General features: G+C 44.7%; 1 protein-coding gene across 1 annotated transcript in view; it reads left to right on the top strand.

Moving 5' to 3' along the window:
* GALNT10 (polypeptide N-acetylgalactosaminyltransferase 10) overlaps positions 1–14,855 on the top strand; it is a 175,452-nt gene that overhangs the window by 134,593 nt on the left and 26,004 nt on the right. The window contains exons 5-6 of the mRNA XM_054568136.1: positions 10,666–10,851; positions 13,832–14,015. Of these exons, the coding sequence (XP_054424111.1) occupies positions 10,666–10,851; positions 13,832–14,015 (370 nt within the window). The remainder of the gene's footprint in view (positions 1–10,665; positions 10,852–13,831; positions 14,016–14,855) is intronic.

Below are 14,855 nucleotides of genomic sequence, written 5' to 3'. Positions count from 1 at the left end.
GGGACTGAATGTCCTTCCACACTCACCCCCGCCTTTCTCGTCTAACAGCATCGTGGGCATGAGCACCCAGTCCATAAGGGGGCAGGGGCGGGGATGAAACAACGGTGCCCAGGAGATGACAGTTTCTAAAACTCAGTGATGGGTCCATGGAGGGGTTCGTTATTCTATCCTTCTTTTTAAAGTATGTTTGAAATGATTCTTAATTTTTTAAAACATTAAGCAAAGAAGACTACAGACTCTGGAGCCAGATTGACTAGGCTTAAATAAATCCAAGACCTGCCACTTACTAACTGTGGACTCGGGGAAAGTTACTGAACCCTCTGTGCCCCTGTTCCCTCCTCAGTAAAACTGGGGCACGAATCACGACTTGCCTCACAAAGTGTCGGTGAGGATTAGATGAGTAGACGCTTGTGAAGCCCTTGGGTTTGTGCCTGGTATGTGTGTGTCCTAAACACGCTGTAACCATTATTCACAGAAACTGGGCACCAAAGAGCAATGTGTTGCTGAGCTGAAGTCATGAAATCACCGAGTCAGTCTTGCAGATCCTCTAGGTCATACCTGCCACCTGGAACTTGTCTTAGTTTGGGTTTCCTAAAGCGCATCCTGAGACAGGGTTTGAGTGCAAGTAGTTATTTTGGGAGGAGATTTGGGGAAACACCAGCAAGAGAGCGTGGAAGTGAGAACAGGAAGGAGAGGCAGCCGGCAAGGGTGCCTGCAACAGACAGGCCCCACAGCAGCAACTCCGCATGATCCCACCGGCGGCCAGCCCCACGCACATGCTGGGTTCGCCCCCTAGAGGGCCAAGGGCCCTGGGGTGATTATCCAGCAGCGCCACAGTGCTTGGTCGAGGTCCACCACATGGACACAGAGTGCCAGTCAGAGGCAGGTGCTGGCGGAGGGCATCAGGCAGGCAGAGAGCGAGTGTTGAGGAGGACTGTGGGGACACCCACCCGTGAGCTCTCTGATAAGTGCTCCTGTAACATCTACTTAAAGTCTGAGAGTGATGGGGGCGCACCTTCAGAATCAGCCTCCTTTTGTTGGATGGCTCTGGCTCATCATTAAATTAGAGGGGTGGTAAGGGCAAAAGCAACTCTGCATTGCTTTCACAATGCGAGTCGAGCAGAGCGGCCATCAGGATAGGGATGGTGCGCGTTTGACACTAGGGCAGATTCAGGGCGGACGTGCGTTCTCGGCACTGGTGCCTTGATGCTGAGCCAGGACTTAGCCCCAGAATCTTTCTTGACACGGCTTTATAATGGCTATAAACCCGTGAGCACAGGCATTTTGATGAAGGCTGTTGTATCCCTGCCCTGGTGTTTATGAGGATGGGGGTAGACAACGCAATGTCACAGACTCGCTGTGTGATTCTGGGCAAGACACGGAACTTCTCGGGCCCTCCTAGCCCCTCTGGCAGAATGAAAAGACTGACTGAAGTGGGGCAGGGATGGGGTTTGGTCCGTTAGGAAGAGTCTGCTGGTCTGCGGTCGGGGACCTCAGCTTCCTGTGGTCCCTGGTTTATAAGTGTGATCACTTATAAACTGTGTTCCTTAGGCGTGTTGCATCACCCGCCCTGAGCCTTGTGGCAAGTCCTCTAAAATGGGACCGTAATACCCCATTGGTAGGTGTCAGAGACTGTGCATCAATATAGGAAGCCGGAACTCTGTGTGCAAACATAATTGTCATTACCAAAACATCATCACCTTCATCTAAAGTCCCTTTCAGCTCTAAAATTCTATGACTATGGAGTGTCCCTATGCAAGTGACAAAATAAGGCAAAAATCCTGATTTTGTGTAAATGCGCTTTCTAATAAGGACAGGAGGGGCATAATTGTCCCTAAATAATGGCTCCGACTTTACCGCAAGCTGTCAAAGGGCCTTAATTGCTTGATCGGTAATGATGCAGCCATCTGTGTTCGGGGTGATTTAGCGGTAGGGCTCTGCCCGAGCGGGGCCCTCAATGATTAGAGCTGGACCGGGTGATATTTCTAATTCAGATGGGAGTAGTGGTGTGTAGTATAGGAGATTATCTCATCCTCAAGTTAATGACCTATCAGTTGAACCCAGCTAAGAAGAAGCGCTGGTCACAATGACTATGGATTTTTTTTTTTTTTAAGATAGTGTTCCTGCTCAAACAACAGCCTATCTGGAGTGTGATCATGCCTCTTGCTCTCTTGTCTCGATGCCCAAGAAAGTCTCTTTTGGAAAGATTTAGTCCCTCAATTAGGGAAAATTGATTCCTGTTTTCTACAGAATCACTGTTTCAAGGATAAATGGGAAAGGGCGGGAGAAGCCGTATCAATCTTTGCGAGCAAGCCAGGAGGCGACCTGGGGTGTTTTTCGACTCCCCAGCCTCCGGTTGTGTGTGTGCAGATCGTCTTTCCTCTGTTTATCTTTTAATTGCTCTCCCTGCGAGATGCTAGGCAACACCACGTGGAACACACTGCACCTCGCAGAAGTTTCTGGAGACTCCATTCAAGTGACTGGGGCAGTGTTTCCCTCAGTGTGCCCATACGAAAGGGAGTGGACGTGGCACCTCAGATGATCTCAGTGGCACAGAGACTCTGCATTAAGTAACATGGACTCATGTGGAGAGAACGCTTTCTCTTTTCCATTCTCTTTGGTTTCTCCTGATTTCCTCAGGTGCAGAGTCGCATCTGGTTGCCCATGTCTCCCTCCTTGACAAAGAGAGAGCAGACCGTAAGCTCCGGACCTGTGTTTGGATTTTCTTATTAGCGCTTTATCACAACTGGTATTGGTCTTTCATTTATGGTGTTTTAACATTTCCTTTTGAAATAAATTTAATTAAATACAAAATTTTAATTTTAAAAAGTGAGTTGATTTTTTTCAATCTAAGTAAATTGTAGCAGGGTCAGTAGAAGATGCAAAAATCATGCAGTAGTACATGATTGTCAGAGTTGGGGAAACATGGCTAGAAGGGGAAAGCCTCCCATTCCCGCACGCAGGGAGCCCGTGGCCTGGGGCAAGTTTCTTAGCTTCTCTGAGCATCCATATTTTTCTTTTCTTTCTTTCTTTTCTTTGGGGGGGCGGTGGTTTGTGATTATGGGTTCTTTTCATGCTCTACGATTTACTTGTTTTCCAGGTTTTTAACAATAGAAACATTCCTTCATAAACATAAAAAATAATTGTCGAAGATGTATTAACAATTAATTGTTATTTAGAATTTACCTAATGCCCATGGTGAGTTAGTTTGTTGCAGAACGCAGAGATAAAACTCTCCTTGTTCGTAAAAAGTATTATTTTTAAAATTGAACTTATTGGGACAACATTGTTAATAAAATAATATAAATTTCATGTGTACAATTCTATCACTATAATATCTCATCTGTATATTATACTGTGTGTTCACCACCCCAAGGCAAGTCTCCTTCCATCCCCATTTATCCCCACTTTACCCTCTTCTATCTCCCCCCATCCTTCTCCCCCCTGATAATCAATATACCCTTGTCTGTGTCTGTGAAGGTTTTTTTCCTGCTTAATCCTTTTACCTTTTTCATCCGTCTCCCCAGCCCCCTCCCCTCTGACAGCTGGTAGTCTGTTCTCTTATCTATGAGTCTATTTGTATTTTGTTTGTTAGTTTATTTTGTTCAGTAGATTGCACCTGCGAGTGAAATCTATGGCATTTGTCCTTCTCTGACTGACTTATCTCACTTAGCATAATGCTCTCCCGTTCCATCCGTGCTGTCGCACACGGTAAGGTTTCCTTCCTTTTAACGGCTGATGATCATCAGTTTTCTCATCTGTCAAATGCAGAGTATGATTTCATGAACCAAGGGAGATAAAGTATCTTTGCCAGTTGTAACCTGCCTTACCAGTGAAAGTGATTCATTTCTTTACAAGCTTAGAAAAATAAAAGGTTCAGTAGGTTCCTGGACCAAGCAGCCAGGGAATCCTGGCGTGAAGCACAGCTTTGCTTTTGACTGTGCCCGGGGTGGGCCCTTCCCTTCTTTGCACCTCAGCTTTTGTATATAAAGTGAAGAGACTGAGCCACCCCACTGAGTTCCAGGCCTGGCTGTGCATCACAGCCCCCTGAGCGTGGTCACTTAAAACTAAAACTTCTGGGTGCTACCCTCTGTCTACGAAATCACCGTCACCTGGGGTGATGCCCCCCAGCCCCAGCTTTATTTACGGCCAGCTCACCAGATGATTTGGACACACCCCGATTTAGGAGGGCCTTTCCTGGCTGACCCCCGACGGAGTGAATTCAGAGCACGATCTGGGCTTTTGTTAGGGAAGGTGATCACCCCGCAGGCTGGCAAGGGCAGAAAGCCCACCAGCCCCAGCCATGAGCCACCTGGGCTTCTGCGAGGCCTGGGCCCAGGGACGATTTCAGAGATGGTGCCGAGACCCAGAGGAAATAAGTGTTGGGCTCACTTGGCCAGATAGGGGAGCACGGCCCAATCCCCCTGGTCCCCAGTCAGCGACTCTTCACGTCACTCCAACTTCCCCGTTAGGAGAATGTGTGTTTTGATCAATATTTTTTAAATAGAGCTAAAAGTTACGAACAGTGAAGAAAATGTACAGATATCTTAAGTATACAATTCCATGAGGTTTACCAAATGTATACAGCTGGGAAACCAGCACCCCTATCAAGATATAGAAGTTGCCTCACCCCAGAAAGGTCCCTCAAGGTCTCTTCTAGTCAATCCCCGTAGCCCAAGGGCAAACACTGTTCTTACTTCAGTCTTCGTAGATCATTTGGGCTGTCGATGAACTTCCAATGAATCATGCCCTAGGTTCTGTTTGTATCTAGCTTCTTTGATTCAGTATAATAAATTTGAAATTCATCCATGTGGTTAGATGTACCATAAATTTTTTCCTTTCATTGCTTCGTAGGAATCTCTTGCATGACTCTACCATGGTTTGGTAGTTTATCCATTCACCTGTTGATAGACATTTAAATTGTTTCTATTTCGGGGTTATTATGAATAAAATTATGTAACATTCTCATTCTCTGTGCCTGTGTGTTTTCATTTCTCTTGAGTGAAATCCCTAGGGGCGAAATTGCTGGGCATAGGATAGTGTCATTCTGCTTTATAAGAAGCAGTCACACAGCTTCCCAAAGTGGCTGGACCAGCAGTGAGTGAGTAAGTGTCCCAATCGCTCCCCTCCTCCCCATACCTGATACTGTTCCTGCTTTTAATTTGGCTGTTCTGAGGAATGTGTAGTAATGGTATCTCAGGCTTTGAGTTTCTGTTTCTGTGATAAGAAATGGTGTTGAGCCTTTTCACATGCATATTGGCCATTTGTATATCAGTTCTTTTGTGAAATGCCTTTGCAAGTTTTTGCCCATTTTTTAATTGGTTATATTCATGTTATTGACCTTGTAGTAATTCTTTATATATTCTGGACTGTTGCCTACGTTGTCATTTTCTAATTGGCATCTTTTGATGAGTAAGCTTTGAAGAGGAAGTTCTTAGTATTAATCAAGTCCAATTTATCATTATTTTAAAGATTTTATTTATTTATTTTTACAGAGAGAGGAAAGGAGGGAGAAAAGGAGGGAAACATCATTGTGTGGTTGCCTCTCTTGTGCACCCCCCATCGGGGACCTGGCCCACAGCCCAAGTACGTGCCCTGACTGAGAATCAAACCGACGACCCTTTGGTTCTCAAGCCAGCACTCAATCCACTGAGCCACACCAGGCAGGACTATCATTTTTTTATAAATTAGTGCTTTTATGTCCTAAGAAATTCTTTCCTACCCCAAGTTCACAATGATAATCTGTATTTTCTTCAGGAAGATTTATAGCTTTAGCCTTTATGTTTAAGTCTATGATCCATCTATAATTATTTTTTGTATATGGTATGAGGTAGGCGGTTGAGGTTTACCTTTTTTCATACTTGTACCCAGGTGCTCTAGCAGAAGTTGTTGAAATTTCTTTTAATTCCTCATTGAATTGTCTTCGTGCCTTTGTCAAAAATCACTCAACAACATGTATATGTGGGTCTACTGCTGGTCCCTCCATTGTGTTCTTTTGACTCCTTTCCTTTGTTTATTCTTTGCCGGTACCACACTAGTTTGGTTGTTTGGGCCTTACAATAATAAGTTTCTGAAATCAGTGTCAGTCCTTGAACTTTATTTTTCTTTTTCAAGATTGTTTAGACAACTCTAGGTTCTTTGCATTTCCATGGAAATCTTAGAACCAAGGTGTCAATTTTTTTTTAAAGTCTGCTGTGATTTTATTGGGGTTGCGTTGAATTTATAGATCAGTTTGAGGTCTGGCTCTTTTATTATTTTTATTGAATTTATTAGTGACATTGGTTGATAAAGTTATATAGGTTTCAAGTGTACAGTTCCGTAATACATCATCTGTACACTGTATTGTGTGTTCACCATCCCAAGTCTCCTTCCATCACTATTTATCCCCCCTTTATACTCTTTTACCTCCCCCCACCGCCTTCCCCTCTGGTAATCTGTTGTCTAAATTTGTTTTTCTTTGCTTAATCCCTTCACCTTTTTTAACCCAGCCCCCCAACACCCCTCCTCTCTGGCAACTGTCAGTCTCTTTTTTGTATCTATGAGTCTGTTTCTATTCTGTTCGTTAGTTTTTTTGTTGTTGTTCATTAGATTCCACATATAGGAGCAGTCACACAGTACTTGTTTTTCTCTGGCTGGCTTACTTCACTTAGCTTCATACTTTCCAGGTCCATTCGCACTGCTGCAATAGGTAAGATTTCTTCTTTTTTATGTCTGGTAGTATTCCATTGGGTAAACGTACCACAGCTTTGCTATCCACTCATCTACTGAGGGACCCTGGGGCTGCTTCCAAATTTTGGCTCTTGTAAATAGGCGGCAGTGAACATAAGAATGCATATATTCTTTCAAAGTAATGTTTTGGGTTTCTTTGGATATATTCCCAGAAGGGGGATCGCTGAATCATAAGACAATTCCATTTGTAATTCTTTGAGACAACTCCATACTGCCTTCACAGTGGCTGCACCAGCCTGCGTTCCCACCAGCAGTGCACAAGGGTTCCCTTTTCTCCACATCCTCGTCAGCACTTGTTGTTTGTTGATTTATTGATGAGAGCCATTCTGACAGTGTGAAGTGATATGTCATTGTGGTTTTAATTTGCATTTCTCTAATAATTGGTGCCGTTGAGCATCTTTTCATGTGTCTGGACTCTGTATGTCCTCTTCGGAGAAGTGTCTATTCAGGTCCTTTGCCCATTTTTTAATTGGGTTGTTTGTTTTTTGATGTTGAGTTGAATGAGTTCTTTGTAAATTTTGGGTATTAATAACCCCTTTTCAGATGTATCATTAGCAAATATGCTCTCCCATTTGGTGTGTTGCCTTTTCATTTTGTTGATGATTTCCTTTGCTGTGCAAAAACCTTTAGTTTGATATAGTCCTGTTTATATTTTGCTTCCCTTGCCCAAGGTGATATATCAGAAAAAAATATTGCTATGAGAAATGTTTGCGATTTTACTGCCTGTGTTTTTTCCTAGGATTTTTATGGTTTCAATCTAACATTTAAGTCTTTTATCTGTTTTGAGTTTATTCTTGTATATGGAGTAGGAAGATGATCTAGTTTCATTTTTTTGCAGGTATCTGTCCAATTTTCCCAGCACCATTTATTGAATAGACTATCTTTACTCCCTTGTATGTTTTTGCCTCCTTTGTCAAATATTAATTGATCATAAAGTTGTGTGTTTATTTCTGGGCTGAAAACTGGCTCTCATATGGAGTCTTATAATCTATAAATGTTATTTATTTCTTCATTTATTTGGGTTCTTATATATGAGACTATTATAAATGCTATTTTTGTTGTACTTTCCAATTGTGTTTTGCCAGTACACACAAATGCAATTGATTTTTTTTTTCTTTAGGATGTAACAGCCTCATAGCGATATAATTTACATACTATAAAAATCACCCACTTTAAGTCTGTAGTTCAATGTGTTTTTAAGTGAATTTATACAGTTACGAAACTATCACCATAATCCAGTTTGAGAATATGTCCATCACTCCAGAAAGTTTCCCTGTGCCTGTTTGAAATCAGCCCAACCCAGCTTCAGGAAACCACCGATTTCCTCTCTCTCTCTATAGTTTTACCTTTCTAGAAATCTCACATAAATAGAATCATATACTATCTAGTCTTATGTGCCTGACTTACTTAGCCTAACATAATATTTTTAAGGCTCGTCCATATTATTGTAATAGCTTGTTCCTATTTTGTTGCAAAATAGCATCCTATTTTGTATGGCCATACTATTGTACATTTTGTTTATCCATTCATCATTTGATGGACATTTGGATGATTTTCAATTTTTTGCTATTATGCATATTGCTGCTGTGAACATGAGTGTGTAAGTTTTTGTGTGGAAATACGTTTTCATTTCTTTTAGATATATACCTAGGAGTGGAATTGCTGGGTTATAAATGTATTGTACTGTTTAGAAAGTTGCCAGACTGTTGTCTAAGGTTGGCTGCACCATTTTACATTCCCACCAACAACATACGAAGATTCTTATTTCCCCACATCCCTGTCAACACGTATCATCTGGCTTTCGGATTATACCAATCCTTGTGGATGTAAAGTAGTACGGTACCCCATTGTGATTTTGATTTGCATTTCCCTGGTGAGTAATGATGATAAGCATTTTTTCACTTGCTTATTGGCCGTTTATATCCTTTATCCATTTTTTTAATTGAGGAAAAATTCACATAACATTAACCATGTTCAAGTATACAATTAATTGGCATTTAGAACGTTCACAGTGTTGTGCAACCATCACTTCTATCTAGTTTCAAAATATTTTTATCATCCCAAAAGGAAATCCTATGTCCATTAAGTAGTCACTCCCCATTCTCCTGACCCCAGCCCCTGCTAATCACTCATCTGCTTTCTGTCCTTGCGGATTACCGATTCTGTAATTGCATACAAATGGAATCATACAATGTGTCTGGCTTCTTTTACTTAGTATGTTTTTGAGATTTATCCGTGATGTAGCATGTATTAGTTCTTTATTCCTTTTTATAGCTGAGTAATAGTCCATTGTATGGATATGTTCTGTATTTGTTTATACATTCATGAAGCATTAGGAACTTGGGTTATTTTCAACATCTGGCTTTTGTGAATAGTGTTGCTATAAACATTCATGTACAAATAATCAAAAGATTCTTTTAGCTATTCTGGATCCCTTTATCCCTTGCATGTTCATAATTCTTAGGATCAGCTGCCAATTGTCAATTTCTGCAAAGATATCAGTTGTGATTTTAAACATGAATCTATAGGTCCATATGGGAGGTATTATTACCATTTTAACAATATTAAGTCATCCAGTCCAAGAATTTGAACTCTCTGTCCATTTATTTTGGTCTTTAATTCCTTTCAACAATGTTTTGTAGTTTTCTAAGTATACAACTTGTACTTCTTTCATTAAATTGTAAAAGATATTTTTACCATTTTTAATTGCATTTTCCAATGGTTCTTCTTATTTGCTGGTAAATAGGAATATAATTGATTTGAAAACGTTGACCTATATCCTGAAGCCATGTTAAGTTTACCTATTAGGTTTAGTTTTTGTAGATTTCTGAGGATTTTCTATGTAAACAATCATGTCATTTACAATTAAAGACATTACTATCTCTTTCTTTCTAATTTTTAAGCATTTTATTTATTTATCTTACCAATTGTTCTAGCTAGGAATTCTCTTACACTAGAAATGATGAGAAAGCATACATCTTAAATATTATGTATAGTTTTTTGTATTCATACTAGAGTTTTCATAAAGGATGCAAACTCTGGAGGTAAAAGACACCAGCATTTAGTAGAAATAGACTGTTTTTCAGATTTACTCTAAATAAGTTTTTTACACATGGGGCAGAAATGCAGCTGACATTAGAATAAGTAAAAAGAGGAATTTGGTGTTAGGCGTAAGAAGAGCACCTAGAAACCTATCTGCGTCGTGCACGGGGGGGATCGGAGAAACCAGAATGTCATCAGGATAATGTCTCTCTTCATCTCTTGACTCTCTCTTTACACCTGGGCTTCAGTCTCAGCAGACCCTCCTGCTCATCACCTCATTTTGCCAAGGATGTCACCAGCAGCGCCAGACTTATGGCCAGCAATAACTAACTATAGCGAAAAGAAAGGGCCTTGTTTTTTTTCAGTAGTTCTGAAAAAACTCCCAGGATTTATTATTTGGGCAAATCAGGTCACTTGGCCATCTGCTGGACCAATCACTGAGGCCAAGGGGCGGGAAGGCCCTGACTGGTCAGGCCCAAGCTACATGCTCCTTCTCCTCGGAACCAGCGGATGGGGCCAGCCCCACCCAAGTCTGATGGGCTGAGAATGAGAGGAACAGTTCCCCACAGAAAAACTGGAGTATTGTTACCAGAAAATGTGGGAGTGGGTCCCCAGCCAGGCAAAAACCACAGCTGCTCACAGAAGATCTCTGCGTTCCAGGTCTGGCGCTGTCCCTGGACCCCTGTGAGTTTCAGTTTCCCCTTTTGCAGGACACAGGTGGTGGTCCCTGCCCTTCCTGGCCCTATCTGAAAGGTGCAGGGGGGCCACGTATCGGGAAGCTGTGTCTGAACTCTGAAGTGCAGTGCACATGTAAGGGAGAGGAGGCCACAAGAATGATTACTAAGCAGCTCTTCTTATCCGTCGTCCACCTGTCTTCTTCTTTCTCCCTCCCAGAACACCTGAAGAAGCCACTTGAAGACTACATGGCCCATTTCCCCAGTGTGAGGATTCTCCGAACCAAGAAACGGGAAGGTCTGATAAGGACCCGGATGCTAGGGGCCTCGGCAGCAATTGGGGATGTCATCACCTTCCTGGACTCACACTGTGAAGCCAATGTCAATTGGCTCCCTCCCTTGCTCGGTAAGAGAGCCTCTCAAGACAAAGTACGTAGCCTGGAATGAGCCAGCCTCCAGTGGCCCCAGCCTTCTGCAGGAAGTCACCCACAAGGGTTCCCTTACCCACTCGAGATACAGCCAGCACAGTGCCAGGTGCCACAGGCGGTGCAGAAGTTCAGAGTGCTCAAAGAGACCTTAGAAACCCGTTCCGTCCTGGCTCTTCATTTTACAGAGAAGAGTGCTGAGACTCAGAGACAGGGCAAGGGACTTGCCCAAAGTCATAAAGCACATTAGTTTCTAGTGACATGATATGTCCCCGAGAAAGTTAAGCCTGTGTACCATTAAGAGCCAAACTCCGGGGGAACATGATCATATCAACTTAGAACAGTTACTGCTCACTGCGCTGCTACTGTGAGCTAGGAAGGTTGCAAGCGCTATTGCTAATTCTTACAAAACTATGCCGGTCAAACCTATCTGCATCATGCATAGATCACGCAGTAAGCCTCTTGGACCCAAGGTAGTAGAAGAAACTGGAGGTCAGAGGTATTGAGTGACTCACTTATTCCCCTAGGCCATAGCTGTCATAGTTACCATCTGTCTCACTCCAAAGTCTGTGATTCCACATTGCCCCCCTAAACTCATTTCCTCTCTGGAGAGTTTCTGACAGCTGTCAGGGCAGGGCTGTAGACGAGGGCAGCACGATCCAGGAGTCGTCCACCTTAGCCCCAAGGACAGAAGGGAGGCATGAGGACTGGATGCTGGTGCTTTGTAGCTGGTTGGAGAGCCAGGCCTGAACCCTGAAGAATTCAGCTTTGATAAAGGCAGTGAATTGGTGCAGAGTTGGGCATTGAAGAGGAAGTGTCCCACTGAGACTGGGAGTCCGGCAATAGAGGCAGATTGGGGAAGAGTTATTAATTAAGAGAGACAGGGGGACTCCTCAGAGGCGGATGGGTGTGCTCTCTATAACAGAATTCTGAGGGACCAAAGAGGACTGAGGTTTAGGGTGACCTTGAGCAAGCACAAGAACCACCTGAAAGACTTGGTAAAACATGGAGTGCCAGGCCCCGCCCCCAAGTTCCTGAGTCTAGAGGTCCAGGCTGGGGCCCGCAAAACTGCATTTCAAACCAGCACCCAGGCAATACCAGTGCTGCTGGTCCCAGGTCACACTTTGAGGAGCACAGGTTAGGCCACCATTCAGAGGTGAGGGCAGAAAGCAAACTCCACACAGGTAAGTGAGATAACCCAGCAAGGTGTGCCCCAACACAGATCAGCATGGGACTTCAGTGTTAGATTATGTGCTTCTGACCCCAGTGGTCCAGGATCCTACTGGGTTAGGAAAAGGCTATAACCCCAGTGTTCTGGTAAACTGTTTATTTAATGAAGCCAAGAGGTCTGAGGTCTGTTTCTGCCTCTCATTACTGAAAAAGAACAAAAAAGAAAAAAGACTCACCATAAATAGGCTAATTTATAGTCCTGAAGGAGCAACTCATTTGCTGGGTCATTCCGTGACTCATAAAGAGAATGGAGCGGTGGGGCAGGGAGCTGCGCTGGTCGTCTAAAGAGCCCTTAGCTATTTCTATGGAAATATATGAGGGTAATTTTCATAATCCACAGGCATACTTGGAAGAAGCATTCCCCTCTTTTTCTCCTTTTTGCAATAGAAATGTGAACCGGTGGTGCAGATTTAAAAGTCTGCCTTGCTGACATGATCAGCAGACAGAGCCCATTATGGCATTTGTCTCTGAAACCATTCACATCTCTGTACACTGCTCCTTCTGCCTTCTTCGGAGAGCAACATTTCTGAGTGAGCAGGATTCAGCCCCACCAAAGGAGAACCACTACTGATTATCATTTCCTCCATCATCATCGTCGTCATTGTCGTCGTCGTCATCATCATCATCATCATCATAACTCTGCTAGTCTCCTAGCTTTTTAGGCCACATCCCCATTCAAATTGGATGGTGATGTGGTAGAACAGGCAGGCCAGGCATTATTATCTACATTGAGCAAATGAGAAAACTGAGCAGCAAAGAGAATGAGGGAGATGCCCAGCTTTCCAGTGCCTGCTTCTGAGCTGCTTCCAGCAGTCCTGGTCACGGAGGATGTTGGGGGTGCTGATCACATGCTAAGCCTCTTGGCCTCATGGTCCCACTCAGCCTTCAGAGACCCCATGAGATAGGAGCTGCCTTCCTCCATTTGGTCAGCCAGGAAACCGAGACTCAGAGGCATCAGGTAACCTTTTCCAGGGTTCTGCTGCTTGTAGGTGATAAAACCAGGATTCGAACCTGGACGTTCTGCCCTGTCCGCAGGTGAGCACAGCACCGAACGCAGCCCCTCTGACGCAGCCTTGACGTCATAGCTCTCACCGTTGGCCACACCCCATAGAGCGCTCTGTCCTCACCCACACCCTCCCTGGAAGTGAAATCCCCTGAATGGGGGCATGAATAATTAGGAAGGGAGGCCCTTCTCTAGCTCTTTCCCTGGAGAAGCTTTTTCAGCCCCCACAGAGCCTGTCACAAGGCTGCTCTATCTCCACCCCAGAGACTCTGATTCATTGGGTCTGGGGTGGGGGCTGGCGTGGGGGGGTTGGTAAACAGTGGCGGCAGCCAACTGACTCTGACCCTCCCAGGCTCCTCATTCCAAGTCTTGGACTTGACTCCTGGCCCGAAGCTGCTAGGCCCCCGGCTCAGCCCACCTGCTCCTCATGGCACATCATCCGCGGTAACAGCTCACTGACAACCCCAGAGGAGAATGCAGGGGCTTGGAGATATTAGCTATGTAGCTGACCCAGTGTCCTTGTCTTAGGCATCAGGACTGGGATAGGAGCCCTGGTCCATCTGGCTTCAAGCCTGCGCCCTCCCTTCCTCTCCAGGATACTCAAGCTCAAGTGTTCAGAGAAGTCACCCAGGGACCATGTTAAAAATGCAAATAAGCTGCAGAACAGGTTGTGCGCTTAGCTGCGCCCCCACCCTGTCTCCCTAATGGGCTTCTCTTGGCTTCTTCAGACCGCATCGCTCGGAACCGCAAGACCATCGTGTGCCCGATGATTGATGTGATTGACCACGATGACTTCCGGTATGAGACGCAGGCAGGGGATGCCATGCGGGGCGCCTTTGACTGGGAGATGTACTATAAGCGGATCCCCATCCCTCCAGAACTGCAGAAGGCCGACCCCAGCGACCCATTTGAGTAAGTACAAGCGACCCAGGCTGGTTCCAGCGGCTGACGCAGTGACCCCCACCCCCAACACACACAGCTCAGGATCACCGCCTCCCCCAAAAGGCAAGTGCAGAGGGGCCAGGGCAGACGTCCCCAACCACAAGCACAGCCCATCCTAGCTTGTCACAGAGCCTCAGCTCATGGACCGCCAAGCTGGTCACTTCTTCCTTGCCCACCTCAAGCCTGGCACCCAGTTGTAATCACCATCATCACCATCATCATCATCATCATCATCATCCCCACCACCACCACTTACTGAACACTTTCTAAGTGCCAGGTGCCGTGTGCTGAGCACATTACAACCTGATTGTTTTTAATCCTCTCAGTTGTTATTTAAATTATTATGCATATTTTCCAACATGGACACTAAGGTTCAAGAGGTCTGGCAACTTGCCTAGGTCACACAGTGTTGAGGTGGCGAAGGCTGGATACACGTGCAGGTCTGTTTGCCCCGGGAGCCAAGTTTCCCATCATTCTATTACACCTTAGTGGAAATGGTAGGGAAACAACAGCTCATCCCTGCCGAACTTCCTCAGGCGGAAGTTTGAGGGATGTGGGCCGGACTCATAGCATCTCGAATGTGGAAGCTAGAAGGAACCTACAGGCCCTGGACTCCAACCTCTTACAGAGGGGGAGTCTGAGCTCCCCCACCCCCACCACAGTGCACAGTGAGCGAGTGGCTGAGGAGAAACAGAGCTCAGTCTCCCCCCGTCCCCCGGTACTTGAAGATACGGAAGAGTCTTTCCTTGCACTGTGGTCCCCCTATCCTGCAGCTGCCACATGAGCCATAATGGCTCTCCTGCTGGAGGC

Source organism: Pteronotus mesoamericanus, unplaced genomic scaffold (assembly GCF_021234165.1).
Source record: "Pteronotus mesoamericanus isolate MK-2021 breed Mesoamerican mustached bat unplaced genomic scaffold, CSHL_Meso_final contig_2, whole genome shotgun sequence".
NCBI classification, from domain to species: domain Eukaryota; kingdom Metazoa; phylum Chordata; class Mammalia; order Chiroptera; family Mormoopidae; genus Pteronotus; species Pteronotus mesoamericanus.
Note: the sequence above shows the minus strand (reverse complement) of the source record. Positions and strands in the feature narration are given on the sequence as shown.